We start from the raw sequence: 23,772 nt of genomic DNA on the forward strand, positions 1-23,772 counted from the left end.
AGGTGAGGGTGATAGGACAGATTGGGGTGGGGGCGGAGAGCTCTTGTTAAGAAGGCATACTGTTTGTTAGCTTTTATTGGTGGAAGGATTGAGTTTCAGAGCCATGAGGTCATGCTGCAGCTGTACAAAACTCTGGTGTGGCCGCACTTGGAGTATTGCATGCAGTTCTGGTCATCATGTCACAGGAAGGATGTGGAAGCTTTGGAGAGAGTTCAGAGGAGATTTATTAGGATGTTACCTTAGTGTTCTGGGTACACACTTGAACACATCCTGAGCTGTAACCTTCTATAGCACCATTTAGCCTCCAGAGAGGGAGAACTCTAATTATGAATTGCTGAGCTTCAGTACAAGAAGGTCTATAAGCACAAACTACATAAACTAATCCACAAAACTTGTAAAAATTATATACACCAAAACAGAAAAACAAAGAAGCACCAAAGGCATTGATTGGAGGAATTTACGTGTCCCCCCCCCCCCCCCCCAATCCATTCAACGGTGGCACCTAAACATTCCAAAACCCTGCTAATCATTCCCACCACCCTCTTTATCCTACTAGCTAGAGTCGCGCCACAGACACCGGCAATGTATTAGGAAAAAGCAAGATTAATAATATACACAGGTAAGTTAAAAGTAAATACATCACCCATCACTTGGTATGACTTAGAAATTAAAGGTAAATACTCTATCCATCTCCAGCATAATTTAACATTGCTTATTACCAACAAAAGAAGACTCCACCAAGTCCTCTCTAAAGAAGGTCAAACCCGAACAACTGTTATCTGTGCCTTTTCAATCGTCTGGCTTAAGTCAGCATGTCCGCAAAGCTCCTCTTTCTCTGGTGAGTCAAAAGAAACAGATCCATTATAATTAATCCAAAGCACCACTGAATATCTTAGAGTACAGGATCTCAAGCTCTCTGAATCTTCTTGATGCTGCCGTAGGACTTCCTTTTCTGAAAAGTCTTAGAAAAACATGATCTTGGAGCCCTCACACAACGCCCCCTGATCCTTCCCTGGGTCTCTGGAAGCTTCCAGAGACTCGCTGTTTGTCTTTATAATGGAACTGAATCATGACCTTTGTGCCGTGACTCTGTGGGCGCTCAATCTTTAGGTGAAAGTGAGGACTGCAGATGCTGGAAATTAGAGTAGACAGTGTGATGCTGGAAAAGCAAAGCAGGTCAGGCAGTATCTGAGAAACACGAGAGTCAATGTTTTGGGCAAAAAGCCCTTCAGGATTGAGGCTATGAGCCAAGGGGTGGTGAGATAAATGAGAGGTGGGTGGGGCTGAGCGTGCAATAGGTAGATGGAGGTGGGTAATGGTGATAGGTCAGAGGGGAGGGTGAAGCGGATAGGTGGGAAGGAAGATGGACAGGTCGTGTGGGTGGTGCCGAGTTGGAAGGTTGGATCTGGGATAAGGTGGGGGGAGGACAAATGAGGAAATTGGTGAAATCCACGTTGATGCCATGGGTTGGAGGGTCCCGAGGCCGAAGAAGAGGCGTTTTTCCTCTAGGCGTCGGGTGGTTAGGGAGTGGTGATGGAGGAAGCCCAGGACCTATGTGTGCTTGGCAGAGTGGGAGGGGGAGTTGAAGTAACTGCGGCATGCCAACAATGTGCAGGTTCTTTCTTCTGCCTCCTGTTTAAGGTCATCCACCAGATCCAGGAAACCACGGACCTGTGTTTCCAGGGCATCAATCTGACTCTTGGATGAGTCAGCCTCTGCCTCCACCCCAGTGGCTCAAGTTCATCAGTCCTTTTCCCCCAGATCTTACAGCATAGCAGAGATAGATAGGGGCAGGCTTTTCATCATTTTTTATTTCAATCTGCTTCCCAAAGACCTTGTGAGATTTGGCAAGCTTCTCAACCAAGGTCTGGTGAGTAAGCAAGCCTGCTGCCTCAGTGGATTGAGTTGCAGCTCCGGGCCCGGGCGAACATCCTCCTTTTATCGGCATTGTCTCGCAGCAACAATGAAGGTAAGTAAAATTCTCAGGTTCTATAGCTCTTTTACTTCATTTTAAAACTCACAGTAACATGGATGGGATGAGTTCTAGCTCTGTCCTGCCAATGTTGTGGCTTGGAGCCCAGCAAACACAATCCTCCTAGTGTTAGGTTCTATTCCCAAGGTTTCACACACGAGATGCAATTCACACACACCAACTTCTGCAAACAGTTTATTAAAGGTTGTACAAGCTAGGTGGCCCCCTTTGACCCTCTTCACAGACATGTGAAATTGAGTTAAAGTAAGGCCATGAACAAACAGAACAATCCCCTTTATGCAGGTCAGTTGGCAATGCTTATGGATACTCTGGCCACACCCCACAGTCACATGCCACTCAAGGCACGCACAACCTCCGGTAGAATGGTAGGATGAGATCATCATCTGACATAATATAAATGCCCTAATCTGGGGCAATCGATTTGCAGATGATTTCCTGACTGTCTTGGAGAATTACTCAATGTAGGTGTGATATACCTAGCTTCAGGGGATGGCTAGAAAGCATTTCTAAATGGAAGAGATTGAATGATGGTTTAATTTGATAATAGTTGGGGAAGTAGTAGCAAATGACTATCCAATTGGAGTCTGAGTCATTTGCATTCCTGCACGACTGTCGTCCCCATCAAAGACAGTGTACTTTTACCCTTTAATATTACATTAATTCCAGAGAGAGAGTACAATTTAATCTTTTAATATTACATTCCTCCCTTTTATCATTCCAGGATAGCCACCTAGATGACACTACCAGCTTTCATAAAACTCTGACAGTTAGTATTTAAGCAAGTTATTGACACACAGCATGCAATGATTATAACAACAAAAATTACTAGTCCATATAATAAATAGAATTTGCAGAATCTTCCCACATGGAAAACAAAGTTCACCAGTAAAGTTCTTAAATCCACAGAGCTTAGTGACCACTCCACCCCCTCCAAGTCAAGTGGAAACAAGTCAGTTCTCCAAAATCTCCCTCCAGTAAAGTCCAACCTGAAAACAAAATTCAATCTGTCCTTGTACACCACTCGATGGAGAAATCGGAATTCTTTGATAAGGACAGTTAAATACTTAACAAAACGGATGGGCCTTCCATCCTTCCGGAGGTGCTTCACATGGAGGATACCAACACATCTGAGCATGCCGCAGCAGCAGCAGCCAGGTGAACACAGCATTCTTTGCTGCTTCTGCTCCTACTCTGCTGTTACATGTAACAAAGCCAACTGGCTGTTGTGATGTTAGTTTGATCAGTGAACCTTCATATCACTTAAATGATCGAAAGACAAGGTAAAGTTCTCGTGGTTTAATATCTGTAGGAAGGCCACTGACAAAAAGTGTATGAACTTCCTCTTCACTGTTGTTAGCTTCTTCACTTTTCATGCTCTTGACTGAGGAGCTGATTGAATCTGTTGGATCAGGTTCCAGAGGGGTGGGTACTGGTCCAAAGGCATGCTTTACCTGTGAATGGAGAAACTCTAGAGACGATATTAGCTGTTGGCATTTTCTGTCTTTCCTTGCCAAGGTGGTTATCAGTATGAAGACAGTCACACATTTAACAACACTAAATTGTGTCTGCCTATTTCAACATTCTCAGTCATCTTGAAGTCTGTTACTCTGTTCACCATTTATGACATTATCAAGTTTTATACAATCCATAAACATCTAAATTGTACTGCCTAAACAATTCAGTCAATTATGAACAACATTCAGTGGTCCTAAAATCAAACCCCTTGGGGGACTCCATTCAGGTTATTCAAAAATTATTTTCCTTTAATAAATTAATACTTTGCTAATGTGAAAGCTGTCAGGAAAAGTATTTTAAAAATCTGGAACAGCAAGAAAACTACAAAATGTTTCTTGTGCTTTAGCAATTGAAGAGGCAGTTTCAGTTCAGATTTAAATCTCAAATATTTGTGGGAGATAAATGCAGAATATATTAAAAAGACATTCAGAATTACAGTGACAGCTTTGATGCAGATAACATTCTTCTAATTTGCAATATGAGGCCAATGAGGTCTTAGTAATAATTGACAGAATTTAAACAGCTCAGTGTTAAGTTCTGATATTCTTTAAAATCTTAACAAAACAAACTTAAAATGCACTCTTTTTGTGAAAACTCTGCATTTTTTTTAAAAAAAAAAGCAAAGACATCTTAATACAATACTCTCATCTGGCTAAAGCACAACCACTGACACAATTACCTTTTTTAAAATAGGCAGTGTAGAATTTGAGGTAAAAATAATGACTGCAGATGCTGGAAACCAGATTCTGGATCAGTGGTGCTGGAAGAGCAAGCAATTCAGGCAGCATCCGAGGTCGGATGCTGCCTGAATTGCTGTGCTCTTCCAGCACCACTGATCCAGAAGAGTGTAGAATTTGAAATCAATCAGGGACTCCAGGCACCCAGCCTGTTTCGAGGTTACAAGTTTGATCGTTTTAAAAGAACCTTTCAGTGTAAAAACAAAATCTGCCCTATTACATAGCCCACACAACACACTGAATTGAAATCCTGATTCAAACAAGGCAAAACAGTTACTTAAAAGGATTTTCTAAACCAGTATTTTAACAAACCAAAATATTTAAATATCAAACCCTCTCAGCATGGCACAATTTACATTGAAACTTCACCCCTCGACCCAAGTATTAGTACAACCTTAATTTCAGCATTTCTCTTTTCTTTTTGAAGAACCTCTGGTCAGAATTCTTCTCATTTTAATACAGGGAGAAAACATGCACATTTGAGACCCCCCTCAGTTCACCCAGTGATGATCCGTGAAATGGAAATCGAAGAGTCAAAAAGCTGGAGGAGGTGGCTCCAAAAGATCCACACCAAAGGCGGACAAAAATAAATCACGTCCACAAACTCCCAATCAATCACCACAGCACAGAAAAAAAAACACAAGCATTGGTCCAAGATTCCCAAAGCTTCATGAACCCCACAGCACCTGGCGCGTGCACTCAAAAAGATCACTAAAACATCCTCACCTCGGTGGAAACCCGACAGAGGAATGCCACCCCACCACCGAATGCAGCTGCAAAGGAAAAAAAGACCAGCCGTGCCTTTCTGGCAAAATCACACTCACAAAAAAAATGCCCTTGCAGTAGACCACATGGCACTGCGGTCCAAACAATTCCCCTTCCCCCAGAAGAGAGGCTCGTTGAGTTGGGTCCGCAGCTCAGAAACTGGCTCCCACAACAAAAACACAGATAAAGCTTCCCAGCAGTCAATGCACTCTGAGCAGACTGGCTACACTTTCTCCCCTTTTTCCTGGTGACACCATATTGCCCTAAAAGTACTTTTAAGGGGAGGTGTGGGGGACAAAGGCAACAATTCCAAGTACTAAATTCTAACTTTATTTGGAGTTGCATACCTCATGTCTGTAGAGGACTTTAACCCCTTTTTCACTTTACTTCTCACTGGGACCATAACCCCTTTTTAACCCTCTGGACTCTAACCCCAATTTAACTCTTTTTGCGCAAGTATGCGAGTTACTCAAGGATTCCGTCACCACTGAGTCCCAGGAGACAAGGGGTCGACTGAGTGTTAAGTTGAGAGAGAGGCCAAGGTGGACCTTACCTTGTGGGCCAGTCAGTCTCACGCAACCAACACTCAATTGCTTATTCAGTCCTCCTAGAAGCACCGTGTATGTTGGAATCCCACCATTGCCACTATATGTTAGGTTCTTTTCCCAAGGTTTCACGTAAGAGATGTAATTCACACACACCATCTTCTGCAAAAGTTAAAGGTTATTAAAGGTTGTACAAGTTAGGACTTGTCATGAGTACTTAAGTGCAGAAATATAGTGAAAAGACAACGTTGCCGTTCTCGCAATCTTAAAATACAAAATCAGAATTTAAAAAAATATAAAAGAAGCAGACCCAAAAGAAAAATGTCCAGAGTCCTTATCCAAAAGAAAAGTGAGAAAGTACAGATATTAAAGTCTTATCTCCTTATGCCTAGCCCTGGCCTGGAGTTTCAGTAAGCCTCCTCTTGGGACATGCTCCAGCAATCATCTTTGCTACTGCCACTAAAAGCCAATTGACAAGATGAATGATGCGTGTGTGTGTGTGTATGAATATTGATTGAATGATAAATATTCATCTTGATACAAAGAAGCTCTTCACTTCAAAAAGTGGTATTTTAGGTTACTTGAGAAGGCAGAGCTGCAATGGAACATTTCATCTGAAAGACTGCACCTCTGACCATGCACATTCCTTGGATGCTGCCTGACCTGTGCTTTTCCAACACCACATTCCTTGTTGTCAAGAAATGTGGTGTTGGAAAAGCACAGCAGGTCAGACAGCACCCAAGGAGTAGGCGAATTGATGTTTCGGGCATAAGGCCTTCATGAGGAATATTGGGCAACATTCCTTGTTCTGTAAACAGGTTGACAAGATCATTTCTATTTTAAGAAAGGATACATAGTGTTTGTTTTATTATAGGTAACGAGCGGGCAAAGAAGAGTCATCTGCTATACCTACCATTCTGATTCAAGAGCTCCTGAAATGTGATAAAATGCAACATATGCACAACAATATATAATGGTAAATAGTTTTTGCAGTCTGGAACCAATCAACTGCTTCGGGAAAGTTAAATACAAAATTTGTATGTAAAAATGGTTCTACGTGAGTCTCCTTTCCCCAATGCCTGTGTCCATGACTTACACACTGCAGCCTGGGCCTTGATTTTCCCCTGTTTCTGGTCCCTAGATCACATGGTAGCTTCTTTTAAACCAACAACTTATGAGCAGCAACAGAAACAAGAGCAAGAGTGCTATATTTGGCCAATGAAAGTTTTCTTCAGATTCCTTATGTACCTGATTCTATTGGTAATCTCTATACCATTGGCACTAGTTGGGTTCATCATCTGGGCACCTCTACAACAGGTGAGAAGACCCTTCAGTTTTTCCCATGTGAAAACTCCAAAGGTATACACCCAGGAGGAGTGGATGGGATATGGAGACGGCAAAGGATTTAGCTTTGTGGAGGCAAACCTGTGTTTTCTGCCCAACTGCTTGGCCCGCTTTAACAATCTGTCTCAGACTCAAAGAAGAGCTGTTCAGATTGCTGGCCATATCAGCGATTCTGTCAACCGGCCAAGGATTCAGGTTTGCGAGGACTCTCCAACTAGCTTACAGAGCAGCCCCTTAACTGCTGTTAGACAAGTATCCTACAGTGCAAATGGAACACAAGGGTCTGTTCTGGCTGTGAACAATCTACACCACATTGATAGCTCGGAGGAGAATAGCGAAGTAGAGAATGTACATGAATATTTGGATGAATGTCAAAGCAACAAGGATCCTTTGGATCTTACAGTGGTGGAAGAAAGCAACATGTCAAGTGCCATGGATGAGATGCAAGCCAACCAGCCCAGCAAGCAGCAAGCTGTGTCTTCCAGGTCTCTGAAGTGCCAGGGTAAACCTCAGAAAAAGCAAAACGGGAAAGACGACCTACCTGCAGAAATATCTCCAGTCTTTCCTGCTGATGTAGCCTTTGTCTGCCTTCTGGAAGTGTTTGAGAAACGGGCAGCAGCCAAACTGAAGCAGCTTCTCCAACCAGCGTTTGGACACATCCTTTATGATGTGGGTGTTTATGGCTTCCAAGGCTGTTGTGAGTTTAAATTCTTCAACAGTGGCATATTCCTTGCCAGCCGCTATCCCATCATAGATGCCAAGTTTCATTGTTTTCCCAGGATCCGAGGAGAAGATGGACTTGCTGCTAAAGGTCTCTTGTGTGTTAAGGTAAGGGAAGATTTATTTCCCAGAATTGTTTACATTCATGTTTTCTACATTGCTACACTGGGAGTCTGGTACATAAAAATGAGGGCATTCTATTCAATGTTCAAGCTATGATTTGACTGACTAATTTTGCTGCTTTAGTTGGATGTTAACATCAAACCTTAGGAATTCTCAACTTCACTCTTGCCTACCTGAACTTTCTTGATGCATATGTAGCTTTTTGTTTTGATCTGATTGAAGAATTAATTGGGCCATGGAATAAAAGATGGGTGGGAGGGAGGGGCAGTTGTTGGCTGCAGGATTTTGGAGTAAGACAAAAGAGGATCTGAGCCGTGAAATCGGCAAACCAGTGGCAGATGCAAAAAAGAAATGAGTGTATTGCTAAAAAGAGACCAGAAGTCAAAGTTTTCATCTTGCCTTCATACATGCTGTAAATGCTCTTTTTTTACACTCATTTGAACTAAAAAGCAAGATGAAAAGCTTTGATATTTCTTCTAGAGAAAGTTGAATATGTAGGGTCTGTACAGTTGGAGTTCAGAAGAATGAGGTAATCTTATTGAAGTATAAAAACATTCTTAGGGTCTTGACAGGGTAGATGCTGTGACATTGTTTCCCCTTGATGTGGGCAAGTCTAAGACTAGAGGGCATGATCTTAGAGTAAGGAATCATCCATTTAAAACCAATGAGAAGGTTCTTCTCTGGTCGTCAGTCTGTGGAATTCTTTACTATAGAAGGCTGTTGAGGCTGGGTTGTTAAAAGTATTTCTAATTTTTAATTAGATCAGCCAAGACGTCATTGAATGGCAGAACAGACTTAATGGGCAAAATGGCCTATCTCTAATCTTAAGTCAAATGGAGAAGCTAAAATTGTTATTGGAGTACTTTTAATACTTTTTAACATGGAGAATTTAGGTAGATAAAATCTTTAGAAACCTTTTCCAATGACTTGAGTCCATAACAAAACAGCCTAGCTTTAAAGTGATCAGCAAAATTCCTAGAGAAGGCACAAGATGTAGGAACAGGTGAAGATTATATGGCCACTCAAGCCTGTTCTATTGTTCAACAACTGGAATTTAAATCACTTTTGCTTTCTGTCCAATCCTGTGTCTTGCTAAATTTGTGAAGTTCAAAAATTCAACTCAATCTCGAATATACTTAATGACTGAGTACCGCACCCCACTGAAGAGTTCCTAAGGTGAGTAAAAACCTTTTTTATGCAACAAGTCATTAAGGTTTGGAATATCTGCCTGATACGGTGTTGGACATATACAAAAGTGGTTTCTAAAACATTGGAAAATTCTTTTGAACGAGGGGGAAAAAAACTGAGAATCATTTCAGTACCCTAATTAGTATGCTCTTCCAAAAAACTGAAGGAAATTAAATGGTGTGGATATCTTGTTTCTCTGATCCTCTGTTCAATTAAATAAACATTGGAGATGGGGTGTCAAAATCTTGTATGTGATAGCTGTCATGTCCCATAAGGTAGAGATACCTACCAAAATAGAGGAGGGCACGATTAGGCTTGCAGAATGATAAGTGATATCCAATACATAACTATTACGTGATTGATTTGGGAAGGTGAAATAAGAGGCTATTTAAGAGCTTTGACAAAGGGTCAGTTTGACTCGAAACATCAGCTCTTTTCTCTCCTTACAGATGCTGCCAGACCTGAGATTTTCCAGCATTTTCTCATTTGCGTTTGTCCTTTACCCTCATTCTTTTTCTCAATGCTGATTTAGCAATTCTGATTCTGATCACTTAATTTACATCAATATTGAATGGGCACCCAATGGGAATATACAGCTTAGTGTTATTAAGAAACTGGCAAAGCAATTAGAATTCATCCCAAATTTGAGTTGTTACTGTTCAGCCAAATGGCTTCCTCTGCCATAAGGTCTCCGACTCAGTGACTTGAAACAAACAAAATGCTTCCTTATCCACATGTTAACCTGAGCCAGTGTGTTCATTCTACACAATGAAAACAAAGAACGACAGATACTGCAAATTAGAAACAAAAACAGAAATTCTGCAATATTTCAGCAGGTCTGGCAGAATCTGTAGTGAAAAATTAATGTTTCGGATCCAGTGACTCTTCATTCTGAGGAATGGTACGTAAGATTAACTCTGATTTTTCTCCAAAGGGTTTTTACAAATATATTAAGGACAAAAGGGTAACTAGGGAGAGAATAGGGCCCCTCAAAGGTCAGCAAGGCGGCCTTTGTGTGGAGCTACAGAAAATGGGGGAGATACTAAATAAATATTTTGCATCGGTATTTACTGTGAGAAAGGAAATGGAAGATATAGACTGTAGGGAAATAGATGGTGATATCTTGCAAAATGTCCAGATTACACAGGAGGAAGTGCTGGATGTCTTGAAACGGTTAAAGGTGGATAAATCCCCAATGCCTGATCAGGTGTACCGGAGAACTCAGTGGGAAGCTAGAGAAGTGATTGCTGGGCCTCTTGCTGAGATATTTGTATTATCGATAGTCACAGGTGAGGTGCCAGAAGACTGGAGGTTGGCAAACGTGGTGCCACTGTTTAAGAAGCCAAGCCAAGGAACTATACACCAGTGAGCCTGACCTCTGTGGTGGGCAAGTTGTTGAAGGGAATCCTGAGGGACAGGATGTACATGTACTTGGAAAGGCAAGGACTGATTAGGGACAGTCAACATGGCTTTGTGCTTGGGAAATCATGCCTCACAAACTTGATTGCTTTTTTTGAAGAAGTAACAAAGAGGATTGATGAGGGCAGAGCTATATGGACTTCGGTAAGGCGTTCGACAAGGTTCCCCATGGGACACTGATTAGCAAGGTTAGATCTCATGGAATACAGGGAGAACTAGCCATTTGGATACAGAACTGGCTCAAACGTAGTGGACAGCGAAGAGGGTTACCTCCGATTACAACAGGATCTGGATCAGATGGGCCAATGGGCTAAGAAGTGGTAGATGGAGTTTAATTCTGATAAATGTGAGGTGCTGCATTTTGGGAAAGCAAATCTTAGCAGGACTTATACACTTAATGGTAAGGTCCTAGGGAGTGTTGCTGAACAAAGAGACCTTGGAGTGCAGGTTCATAGCTCCTTGAAAGTGGAGTCGCAGGTAGATAGGATAGTGAAGAAGGCGTTTGGTATGCTTTCCTTTATTGGTCAGAGTATTGAGTACAGGAGTTGGGAGGTCATGTTGCGGCTGTACAGGACATTGGTTAGGCCACTGTTGGAATATTGCGTGCAATTCTGGTATCTTTCCTATCAGGAAGATGTTGTGAAACTTGAACGGTTTCAGAAAAGATTTACGAGGATGTTGCCAGGGTTGGAGAATTTGAGCTATAAGGAGAGGCTGAAAAGGCTGGGCTGTTTTCCCTGGAGTGTCGGAGCTGAGGGGTGACCTTATAGAGGTTTAAAAAATTGAGGGGCATGGATAGGATAAATAAGCAAAGTCTTTTCCCTGGGGTTGGGGAGTCCAGAACTAGAGGGCATAGGTTTAGGGTGAGAGGGGAAATATATAAAAGAGACCTATGAGGCAACACTTTCCACACACACAGGGTGGTACGTGTATGGAATGAGCTGCCAGAGAAAGTGATGGAGGCTGGTACAATTGCAACATTTAAGAGACATTTGGATGGATATATGAATAGGAAGGGTTAGGAGGGGTATGGGCCGTGTGTTGGCAGGTGGGACTAGATTGGGTTAGGATATCTGGTCGGCATGGACAGTTTGGACCTGAAGGGTCTGTTTCCATGCTGTACATCTCTGACTCTATGATGCTGCCTGACCTGCTGAGCTTTTCCAGCAATTTCTGTTTGTCACTCGTACTACCCAATGCACTCATTCCTATTCCATTTGATTTACTGAGTGAATGATTGGATCCTACTAATTTCAGGATTATCCCTTCCGCTCTGGGAAAGGAGACACAGGGTAAATAAAATAAAAAGAATTAAAATGCATGGCTAAAAGATTGTGGATGGGATGGCTTTCACTTCATAGGGCACTAGGGTAGAAGGGAGCTGTCCTAGTAAGACATGTTTCATGTGCTGAAGCCAGTGTCCAGGCAAAGTTAATAACTGGGGCTGTAAAGAGGACTTTAAACTAATTCAGAACAAAATAAGTGAATGAATGGCACAATATAAGGGATTAATGAGTGTGATTGTACTGCAATTATGGAAACATGGCTACAAACAGATCAAAGTTGAGAACTAAATATTCAGGAGTATATGCCTTTTCATAAGGGCAGACAGAAAGGAAAGGGTGGTGTAGGTAGCTTCATTAGTCCAAGATGGAATAAATACAATATCAATAAATAATCCTGGATATGTATGGGTGGAGGAAGTAAGAAATATTAAGGAAAGGAACACGCTGGTGGGAGTAGTCTCTTTAGGCTCCCATCAATAGCTATACTGTAGGATAAGGAATGAATCAGGAAATCGAGGGAATGCAAAAAAAAATTACATTGTACATAGAACATTACAGCGCAGTACAGGCCCTTTGGCCCTCTGTTGCACCGACCTGTCGTACCAATCTGAAGCCCATCTTACCTACACTATTCCATATACATCTGTATGCTTGTCCAATGATGACTTAAATGTACTTTAAAGTTGGCGAATCTACTACTGTTGCAGGCAAAGCATTCCATACCCTTATTAAAGAAACTACCTCTGACATCTGTCCTATATCTATCACCCCTCAATTTAAAGCTATGCCCTCTTGTGCTCGCCGTCACCAAAAGGTTCTCTCTGTCCACCCTATCTAACCCTCTGATTATCTTATGTCTCTATTAAGTCACCTCTCAACCTTCTTCTCTCTAATGAAAACAGCTTCAAGTCCCTCAGCCTTTCCTCGTAAGACCTTCCCTCCACACTAGGCAACATCCTAGTAAACCTCTGCACCCTTTCCAAAACTTCCACATCCTCCTTATAATGCGGTGACCAGAAGTGTACACAATACTCCAAGTGCGGCTGTAGCATAGCCTCATGGTTCTGGAACTCGATCCCTCTGTTAATAAAAACTAAAACACTGTATGCCTTCTTAACAACCCTGTCAACCTGGGTGGCAACTTTCAAGGATCTGTGTACCTGGACACCGAGATCTCTCTGCTCATCTACACTACCAAGAATCTTACTATTAGCCCAGTATTCCGGTTACTCCAACCAAAGTGAATCACCTCACACTTGTCCGCATTAAACTCCATTTGCCACCTCTCAGCCCAGCTCTGCAGCTTATCTATGTCTCTCTGTAACCTGTATCCTACAACATCCTTCGTCACTATCTACTATTCACTATTGTAGAAGCATAAAATTTTGTACTACTGAAGGAGGCTATTGTGTCTGGGCCACCGCCTTAAAGAGCTACCCAGTCCCATTCTCCAGCCCAATCTCCAGAGTTCTCTAAATTCATCACTTTCAAATATGAATTGAAACTCTGTTTTAAAACCTATAGAACCTGCCCTCCACCATTCTCCCAAGCAGCGCATTCCAAATCTTAACAACCCTGAATTTAGAATTTTCTCTTCGTTACGTTCTGAGCTCTCTTCCTGATAATCATGAAGTTGTAACCCCTAATTAGTGACATACCAATGAATGGAAACAGAATTTCCTCCTCTATCCTGTCAAATTTGTTCATAATTTTGAATATCTCAATAAGGTTATCTCTTCATCTCCTCTGTTTCATGGACAATGATTCCAATCTCTCTCATCTTTCCTTGCAATCATCTTGTAGATTGAGAAATCAAATTGGCAATGAAGAGTTCATGGAACATATTCAGAATAGTTTTCTAGAACAATATTTGCTGGTTTTTCTCAATGTTTGTATACTTTTTCCCTTTTCTATGCCATTCTGGGTGTCATTGCCTGAATAGCTGCCCTGTAACGTGCCATTTCCTTTGCTTTGTAAGGCTAAATCTTTCCTTTTCTGCCCCCTCCCCACTTTTGCATTATTTTCTAAACCTGTGTGAATACGCTTTCCTTTTAAACTCTAGCATTTAAGTGTAGTTAGAGTCATAGAGAAGTACAGCAAGGAAACAGACGCTTCAGTCCAACTCGTCCATGCCAACCGGATATACTAACCTAATCCAGTCCTATTGCCAGCACTTGGCCCATATCCCTCCAAACCCTTCCTATTCACATTCCCATCTAGATGCCTTTTAAATGCTGCAATTGTACCAGCCTCCACCACTTCTGGAAACTTATTCCTTACACGCACCACCCTCTATGTGAAAAAAATGATCCTTTGGTCCTGTTTGTATCTTTCCCCTCTCCCCCACCTCAGGTAAAGGACTTTGTCTATTTATCCAATCCATACCCCTCATGATTTTATAAACCTGTATGAGCTCACCCCTCGGCCTTCAATGCTCCAGGGAAAACAGCCCCAGCCTATTCAGCCTCTCTCAATAGCTCAAATCCTCCAATCCTGGCAACATCCTTGTAAATCTTTTCTGAACCTTTTCAAGTTTCACAACATCCTTCCAAAATGAATGAGATCAAAGATCCGAATTACACGCAATATTCCAACAGTGGCCTAACCAACATCCTATACAGCCACAACATGACCTCCCAACTGCTGTACTCAATGTTCTGACCAATAAAGGAAAGCATACCAAACGTCGCTTACACTATCCTATCAACCTGTGACTCTACTTTTAAGGAGCTATAAGCCTGTACTCCAAGGTCTTTGTTCAGCAACACTCCCCAGGACCTTATCATTAAGTGCATAAGTCCAGCTCTGATTTGCTTTCCCAAAATGCAGCACCTCACATTTATCTAAACTAATCTTCATCTGCCACTCCTTAGCCCATCTTTATTGGCCCATCTGGTCAAGATCCTGTTGTACTCTGAGGTAGCCGCCTTTGTAGGTCCACTACACCTCCAATTTTGGTGTCTTCTACAAATTTATTAGATATACCTCCTATATTCACATCCAAATCATTTATGTAAATGACAAAGTAGTGGACCCAGCACTGATCCTTGTGGCACTCCATTGGTCACAGGCTTCCAGTCTGAAAAACAACCCTCCACCACCACCCTCTGTCTTCTACGTTTGAGCCAGTTCTGTATCCAAATGGCTAGATCTCCCTGTATTCCATGAGATCTAACCTTGCTAATGAGTCTCCCATGGGGAACCTTGTCGAACGTCTTACTGAAGTCCAAATAGATCATGTTGACCACTCTGCCCTCATAAATCCTCTTTGTTACTTCTTCAAAAATCTCAATCATGTTCTTAAGAGATGATCTTCCACGTGCAAAGCCATGCTGGCTATCCCTAATCAGTCCTTGTCTTTCCAAATACATGTAAATCCTGTCCCTCAGGATTCCGTCCAACAACTTACTCACCACCGATGTCAGGCTCACCGGTCTATAGTTCCCTTCACTTTTCCTTACCACCTTTCTTCTTTTTGCAAATCACATCCTGGTGATGTATAGACCAGATTAATAAAAAAAAAAAGTCTTGTAATGTGACAGCAACAAACACATCATAAACTTTTTTTTTTTACTTTCAGATCCAGGTTGGTTTGACTGAGAAAGGCCAGAAGATTGTGGGGTATCTCAGCTGCACTCACCTACACGCCATAGCAGGTAGAGAACATGGGTGTTGGCCATTGTAGTAACTGAAATTGAGCTCAGGGCATTACCCTGAGGAACTCTCTCAATGCTGTCCTGGGACAGAAATGATCAACCTCTGAACAACTACAAGCATCTTCATTTGTACTAGGTATTGCACTAACTAGTGCCGAGTTTTCTCTCTGTATCCTAAGAGATCTAAACACCGCACTAGACATTACATGCAGCCTTGAAGGTAAAGTCAGTCTCCCTTACCTCTCGTGGAGTTCAACTGTTTTGTCCAGGATTGGATTAAGGCTGTAATGAAATCTGGTGCAGTTTAGTGGAACTGATATGCTGATTGATGAGTAAGTGCTACTTGATAGCATTGTGGTGTTTTTCATCACCATTGTGATGATTGAAAATGGGCTGACCTGAGGCTTGATTAGTTCTGCAGTTAGAAATCTTTGGTAGTCTCATTAGGTTATTGTCAGGATCTGTAATGTTTACTGATTCCAATGTATTCTAGGTATCAGCAGAAGTGAAGTCTGGCCCCTGTGATGAAGGTGATCCCAGGCAGAAACATACAACTTTGTGTTCTATGTAGAAGGACATTGAAGTCCCTTGAATACCATCATTTGCTAGTTTTTCATTAATTAAAAAAAATTTCCCACCAAATTTAATAGAGTTTGAGTCCATTCAGTATTCTAACAACAGTAAGGTAGGAACTGTTTTGAAACTGGCTGGTGCGTGTTCAGGCTTCTGTACCTTCTCCCCGATGGTAGAGGTTATAGAAAAACTTTGCCAGGGTGGGATGGATCTTTGAGAATGCTGGCAGCCTTTCCTTGACATGGGCCTAGTAGATGGATTCTATAGATGGGAGGTTGGCCTTTGTGATTGTCCAGGCTGAGCTCTGTACCGCTGTCTGATCTTGAATGGTACAGTTTCCATACCAGGTAATGATATCTCCAGCCAGAATGCTCTCGATGGCGCACCTAAAAAAGTTGTCGAGGGTATTCATCGTCATGCCAAATTCCCTCAGCTGCCTGTTGGGCCTGTGTAACCAGTGCGTCCACGTGAAGAGCCCAAGAAAGCTTGTTGTGTATGACATTTACGCTTGACACTCTCCACTCGTTCCACTTCTGTGCTGTTAATATGTAGAGGGGCATAAGTAACATCCTGCCGAAAGTCAATAATGAGTTCCTTGGTTTTGCTGGCATTGAGAGCTGGGTTGTTCTTGGTGCGCCACCTTCTAGGTCTTGTACCTCCCGTCTTAGTCTGTTTTGTCACCATCTGAGATTCGACCTTCTATGATGGTGTCATCAGCGAACTTGTAAATGACATTAGTCTGGTATTTGGTGACACAGTCATGGGTATCCAGTGAGTACAGTAGGGGGCGGAGTATGCACCCCTGGGTGGCTCCAGTGTTGAGTGTTAGTGACTATGAAATATTATCTTCATTGATTGTGGCCCGTGGGTCAGGAAACTGAGGATCCAGTTGGAGAGAATGGGGCTTCGTCTGAGATTACTAAGTTTAGTAATCCGTTTTGAGGGGATAATAGTTTTGAAGACTGAACTCTAATCAATGTAGGATTCTTATGTAGCTGTGCTTGGTGTCTAGTTGTTCTCTCGTAGAATGTTAGCATCACTGGCTAAGCCAATGATTTTGCCCATTGCTAAAGAAAAGATGAGTTGCCTCCTTGAATCACTGCAGTCAATGTGATGTTGAACATTCAAAGTGCGCTTATACTTCATCAAAGTCATCCTCCTAAATTATGAAAATTAGGCCCAGAACTGAATCATGTGCCACCTGATTAGAAAATCTTTCAACCTGAAAAATGACCCATCCATCCCTTCAGCCTGTTTCTTGTTCTAAAATCTTGCCATGTTAACACACTGCTTTTCCCCTTTATTCTTGTCACTTATTTCGATTATGTAAAATGTTTAATTATATTACATCGACTTGTTTGTCTTTATCTATAGGGGCAGATCATGCTGAGCAACAAAGAGAAAAACAAATGAAATTACAGTCGGCATTTCATAATGATTACTTGTTTTTATTCTTTATTGCAATATCAGGATTGTATTCAAGGATAGCTTTGTGTTACCCATCCCATAGGTTGATCAGATCCTACATCAAAAATCTTTTCAAGAAAAGATTCAAATTTGTGTTAGAAGCAAAATACTGCAAATGTTGGAAACCTGAATTAAGAACAGAAAATGTAGGAAGTACACAGCTGGTGTGGCAGCATCTGAAGTAAAATAAGCATTTCCTGTCTAGGATCTAGTAGCCTTGCATCAGAAATAGGAAACATTCCAAATGAGTACAGAGTGAGGCAATGAGTTGGGGTGGCTGATGGGGGGAGAACGTGTGACAGTGCAAAAAACTGCAGACATAATATGTCAAAAGATGAAAATGTGAGGTAAACAAAAATGGTAATGGACAAGTTTGTTGATTTATGATCCTTGCCCAAAGGCAAATACTTAGCTCAATGTCAGCTGACTCTCAGGCATTTTCTTGGCTATTTTTCTATGGTGACTTACCATTGCATCTCCTTCATAGGGATACAAAGAACAAAAAAAATTATAGCACAGGAACAGGCCCTTCAGTCCTTCAAGCCTGCGCCAATCCAAGTCCTCTATCTAAGCCTGTCACCTATTTTCCAAGGATCTATATCCCTCTGCTTCCTGCCCATTCATGTATCAGTCTAGATACATCTCACGTGATGCAACCATGCCCTCTTCCACCACCTCCACTGGCAACATGCTCCTGGCAACCACCACCCTCTGCGTAAAGAACATTCCACGCATATCTCCCTTAAACATTTCCCCTCTCACCTTGAACTCGTGACCTCTCATAATTGAGTCCCAGCTCTGAGGGGAAAAAGCATTTTGCTATCCACCCTGTCCATACCTCTCATGATTTTGTAGACCTCAATCAGGTTCCTCCCACAACCTTCATCTTTCTAATGAATAAATCTTAAACTACTCAACATATTTTCTTAGCTAGCACCCTCCATACCAGGCAACAGCCTGGTGAACCTCCTCTGGACCCTCTCCAAAGCAACCATGTTCTTTTGGTAACGTGGTGACCAGAATTGTACGCAGTATTCCAAATATGGCCAAACCAAAGTATTATGCAACTGTAACATGACCTGCCAACTCTGTACTCAGTACCCCGTTTTGACGAAGGAAAGCATGCTGTGTATGCCTTCTTGACCACTGTATGACCTGCATTGACCTGAACACCCAGATCTCTTTGTACATCAATTTTCCCTAAGGTTTTTCCACAGATCGCTCTTGAATTGGATCTTCCAAAATGCATCATCTCGCATTTGCCCAGATTAACCTCCAACTACTGATTCTCTGCCCAACTCTCCAATCTAACTATATTTTGCTGCATTCTCTGATAGTCCCCTTCACGATCTGCTACTCCTCCAATCTTAGTGTCCTCTGCAAACTTGCTAATCAGACCACCTATACTTTCCTCCAGATCATTTATTTAAATCACAAACAGCAGTGGTCTCAGCACGGATCCCTGTGGAATACCACTGGTCACAATTTCTCCATTTTGGGAAACTCCTTTCCACTACTAATCTGTCTCCTGTTGCCCAGCTAGTTCTCTATCCATCTAGCTAGTTTACCCTGGACCCCATGCGACTTCACTTTTTCCATCAGCCTTCCGTGGGGAACTTTATCAAACACCTTACTGAAGTCCATATATATGACATGTACAATTCTTCCCTCATCAATTAATTTTGTCACTTCCTCAAAGAATGCTATTAATTTGGTAAGATATCAACTTCCCCACATAAAACCATGCTGCCATCACCGATAAGCCCATTTTCTTCCAAATGTAAATAGATCCTATCCCTCAGTATCTTCTCCCACTGTCGGGCTCACCATTCTATAATTACCTGGATTATCCTTGCAACCCTTCTTAAACAAGAGAAACAACATTAGCAATTCCACAGTCCTCTGGGAACTCACTCCTGTTCAAAGATGGTGCAAGAGTGGATTCTTTCTTGATTATATGTTTTTAGAGATAAGTCTCTTGATTAAACTTAAAATATAAGCCATAGCTATTAATTTAACCTGGGGAAGTGTTTGTAGAGGAATAAGACGGTGTTATTTTCTGGGTCTGTAGATTGTGAAGGAGCAAAAATGGCCTTTGCAGTGATATGTACTTCTTGTCAGGTGTGGGAGTTTAAAGAGATTTTAAGGGTTATTGCGGATTATATCTGCCATAAATGTTGTTGGGTGCAAATCTTATCAGATTGAGTGGATCAGTTGGAGGGACAAATAGAAGCGATGAAGAATTTGCAACAGCTACAGTATGTGATGGATGGCAGTTATAGAAAGGATGGAAAGTATCAGATACAGTCACATAGATGGGTTAACTCCAGGAAGGGTGAGAGAGGTAGGCAGCTAGAGCAGGAGTCTTTTGTGGATATACCCATTTCAAACCGGTATTCTGTTTTGGAAAATGTAGGGGGCGATGGATTCTCAGGGGAACGTAGCACAAACAGCCAAGTTTCTGGTATTGAGACTGGCTCTAATGCAACGAGGGGTGCGTCGGCTTCCAAGAGATCAATTGTGTTAGGGGATTCTGTAGTCCGAGGTACAGACAGACGTTTCTGTGGCCAGCAGAGAAAAAGCAGAATGGTGTGTTGTTTCCCTGGTGCCAGGATCAAGGATGTCTTGGAGAGGGTGCAGAATGTTCTCACTGGGGAGAAGGGCCAGCAGGAGGCCATTGTCCACATTGGAACCAACGACATTGGAAGGGAAAAGGTTGAGACTCTGAAGGGAGATTACAAAGAGTTAGGTAGAATTTTAAAAAGGAGGTCCTCAAGGGTAGTAATATCTGGATTACTCCCCGTGCTACGAGCTAGTGAGGGCAGGAATAGGAGGATAGAGCAGATGGATGCATGGCTGAGGAGCTGGTGTATGGGAGAAGGATTCACCTTTTTGGATCATTGGAATCTCTTTTGGGATAGAAGTGACCTGTATAAGAAGAACGGATTACACCTAAATTGGAAGGGGACTAATGTACTGGCAGGGAAATTTGCTAGAACTGCTTGGAAGGATTTAAACTAGTAAGGTGGGGGGGTTGTGGGACCCAGGGAGATAGTGAGGAAAGAGATCGATCTGAGATGGGTACAGCTGAGAACAGAAGTCAGTCAAACAGTCAGGGCAGGCAGGGACAAGGTAGGACTAATAAATTAAACTGCATTTATTTCAATGCAAGGGGCCTAACAGGGAAGGCAGATGAACTCAGGGCATGGTTAGGAACATGAGACTGGGATATCATAGCAATTACGGAAACATGACTCAGGGATGGGCAGGACTGGCAGCTGAATGTTCTAGGATACAAATGCTATAGGAAGGATAGAAAGGGAGGCAAAAGAGGAGGGGGAGTAGCATTTTTGATAAGGGATAGCATTACAGCTGTGCTAAGGGAGGATATTCCTGGAAATGCATCCAGGGAAGTTATTTGGGTGGAACTGAGAAATAAGAAAGGGATGATCCCCTTATTGGGATTGTATTATAGACCCCCCAATAGTCAGAGGGAAATTGAGAAACAAACTTGTAAGGATATCTCAGCTATCTGGTAAGAATAATAGGGTGGTTATGGTAGGGGATTTTAACTTTCCAAACATAGACTGGGACTGCCATAGTGTTAAAGGTTTAGATGGAGAGGAATTTGTTAAGTGTGTACAAGACAATTTTCTGATTCAGTATGTGGATGTACCTACTAGAGAAGGTGCAAAACTTGACCTACTGTTGGGAAATAAGGCAGGGCAGGTGACTGAGGTGTCAGTGGGGGAGCACTTTGGGGCCAGTGACCATAATTCTATGTGTTTTAAAACAGAGATGGAAAAGGATAGACCAGATTTAAAAGTTGAAGTTCTAAATTGGAGAAAGGCCAATTTTGACGGTATTAGGCAATAACTTTCAAAAGCTGATTGGAGGCAGATGTTTGCAGGTAAAGGAATGGCTGGAAAATGGGAAGCCTTCAGAAATGAGATAACAAGAATCCAGAGAAAGTATATTCCTGTCAGGGTGAAAGGGAAGGCTAGTAACTATAGGGATGACTAAAGAAATTGAGGGTTTGGTTAAGAAAAAGAAGGAAGCATATGTAAGGTATAGACAGGATAGATCAAGTGAATCCTTAGAGTATAACGAAAGTAGGAGTATACTAAAGAGGGAAATCAGGAGGGCAAAACGGGGGCGTGAGATAGCTTTGGCAAATAGAATTAAGGAGAATCCAAAGGGTTTTTACAAATATATTAAGGACAAAAGGATAACTAGGGAGAGAATAGGGGCCCTCAAAGATCAGCAAGGCGGCCTTTATGTGGAGCCACAGAAAATGGGGGAGATAACAAATGAATATTTTGCATCAATATTTACTGTGGGAAAGGATATGGAAGGTATAGACTGTAGGGAAATAGATGGTGACATCTTGCAAAATGTCCAGATTACACAGGAGGAAGTGCTGGATGTCTTGAAACGGTTAAAGGTGGATAAATCCCCAACGCCTGATCAGGTCAGGTCAGCATGGTTTTGTGAAGGGCAGGTCGTGCCTCACAAACCTGATTGAATTCTTTGAGAAGGTGACTAAGGAGGTGGACGAGGGGAAAGCGGTAGATGTGGTGTATATGGATTTTAGTAAGGCATTTGATAAGGTTCCCCATGGTAGACTTCTGCAAAAAATATGGAGGTATGGCATTGAGGGTGAGTTGGAGGTTTGGATTAGGAGTTGGCTGGCCGGAAGAAGACAGAGGGTAGTAGTTGATGGCAAAGGTTCATCTTGGAGTGCCGTCACTAGCGGTGTTCCGCAAGGATCTGTTTTGGGACCATTGCTGTTTGTCATTTTTATAAATGACCTGGAGGAGGAGTTAGAATGTTGGGTGAGCAAGTTTGCGGATGATACGAAAGTCGGAGGAGTTGTAGACAGTGAGGAAGGACGTGGCAGGTTACAGCAGGATATAGATAAGCTGCAGAACTGGGCAGAAAGGTGGCAAATGGAGTTCAATGTAGGTAAGTGTGAGGTGATTCACTTTGGTAAGAGTAACAAAAAGATGGGGTACTGGGCTAATGGTCGGATACTTGGTAGTGTGGATGAGCAGAGGGATCTTGGTGTCCATGTACACAGATCTATGAAAGTTGCCACCCAGGTAAATAGTGCGGTGAAGAAGGCGTGTGGTGTACTGGCTTTTATTGGTAGAGGAATTGAGTTCCGGAGTACTGAGGTCATGTTGCAGTTGTATAAGACTCTGGTGCGGCCGCATCTGGAGTATTGTGTGCAGTTTTGGTCGCCATACTATAGGAAGGATGTGGAGGCACTGGAACGGGTGCAGAGGAGGTTTACCAGGATGTTGCCTGGTATGGTAGAAAGATCGTATGAGGAAAGGCTGAGGCACTTGGGGTTGTTTTCATTGGAGAAAAGAAGGTTTAGGGGTGACTTGATAGAGGTGTACAAGATGATTAGGGGTTTAGATAGGGTCGACAGTGAGAATCTTTTTCCATGTATGGAGTCAGCTCTTACAAGGGGGCATACATTTAAATTAAGGGGGGTAGGTATAGGACAGATGTTAGGGGTAGGTTCTTTACTCAGCGAGTCGTGAGTTCATGGAATGCCCTGCCAGTAGCAGTGGTGGACTCTCCCTCATTATGGGCATTTAAGCGGGCATTGGATAGGCATATGGAGGATAGTGGGGTAGTGTAGGTTAGGTGGGCTTGGATCGGCGCAACATCGAGGGCCGAAGGGCCTGTACTGCGCTGTATTCTTCTATGTTCTATGTAGGTGTACCTGAGAATTCTGTGGGAAGCTAGAGAAGTGATTGCTGGGCCACTGGCTGAGATATTTGTATCATCGATAGAGACAGGTGAGGTGCCAGAAGACTGGAGGTTGGCAAACGTGGTGCCACTGTTTAAGAAGGGTAGTAAGGACAAGCCAGGGAACTATTCACCAGTGAGCCTGACCTCGGTGATGGGCAAGTTGTTGGAGGGAATCCTGAGGGACAGGATGTACATGTATTTGGAAAGGCAAGGACTGATTAGGGATAGTTAGCATGGCTTTGTGCATGGGAAATCATGTCTCTCAAACTTGATTGAGTTTTTTGATGAAGTAACAGAGAAGATTGAGGGCAGAGCAGTAGCTGTGATCTATATGGACTTCAGTAAGGCGTTCGACAAAGTTCCCCATGGGAGACTGATTAGCAAGGTTAGATCTCATGGAATACAGGGAGAACTAGCCATTTGGATACAGAACTGACTCAAACATAGAAGACAGAGGGTGGTGGTGGTGGAGGGTTGTTTTTCAGACTGGAGGCCTGTGACCAGTGGAGTGGCACAAGGATCGATGCTGGGTCTCTACTTTTTGTCATTTACATAAATGATTTGGATGCGAGCATAAGAGGTACAGTTAGTAAGTTTTCAGATGACACAAAAATTGGAGGTGTAGTGGACAGCGAAGAGGGTTACCTCCAATTACAACAGGATCTGGACCAGATG

At 42.5% G+C, this 23,772-nt stretch overlaps 1 protein-coding gene across 2 annotated transcripts in view; it reads left to right on the plus strand.

Moving 5' to 3' along the window:
* Window positions 1-23,772, plus strand: part of smpd5 (sphingomyelin phosphodiesterase 5) — a 72,446-nt gene that overhangs the window by 16,298 nt on the left and 32,376 nt on the right. For both annotated transcript variants that reach the window (XM_043690912.2, XM_043690913.2), the window contains exons 2-3: window positions 6,430-7,727; window positions 15,216-15,291. In XM_043690912.2, the coding sequence (XP_043546847.1) occupies window positions 6,603-7,727; window positions 15,216-15,291 (1,201 nt within the window). In that variant the 5' untranslated portion in view covers window positions 6,430-6,602. The remainder of the gene's footprint in view (window positions 1-6,429; window positions 7,728-15,215; window positions 15,292-23,772) is intronic.

Source organism: Chiloscyllium plagiosum, unplaced genomic scaffold (genome assembly GCF_037043375.1).
Source record: "Chiloscyllium plagiosum isolate Xiang-an unplaced genomic scaffold, Cpla_swu_hap1 HiC_scaffold_5, whole genome shotgun sequence".
Classification (NCBI taxonomy): domain Eukaryota; kingdom Metazoa; phylum Chordata; class Chondrichthyes; order Orectolobiformes; family Hemiscylliidae; genus Chiloscyllium; species Chiloscyllium plagiosum.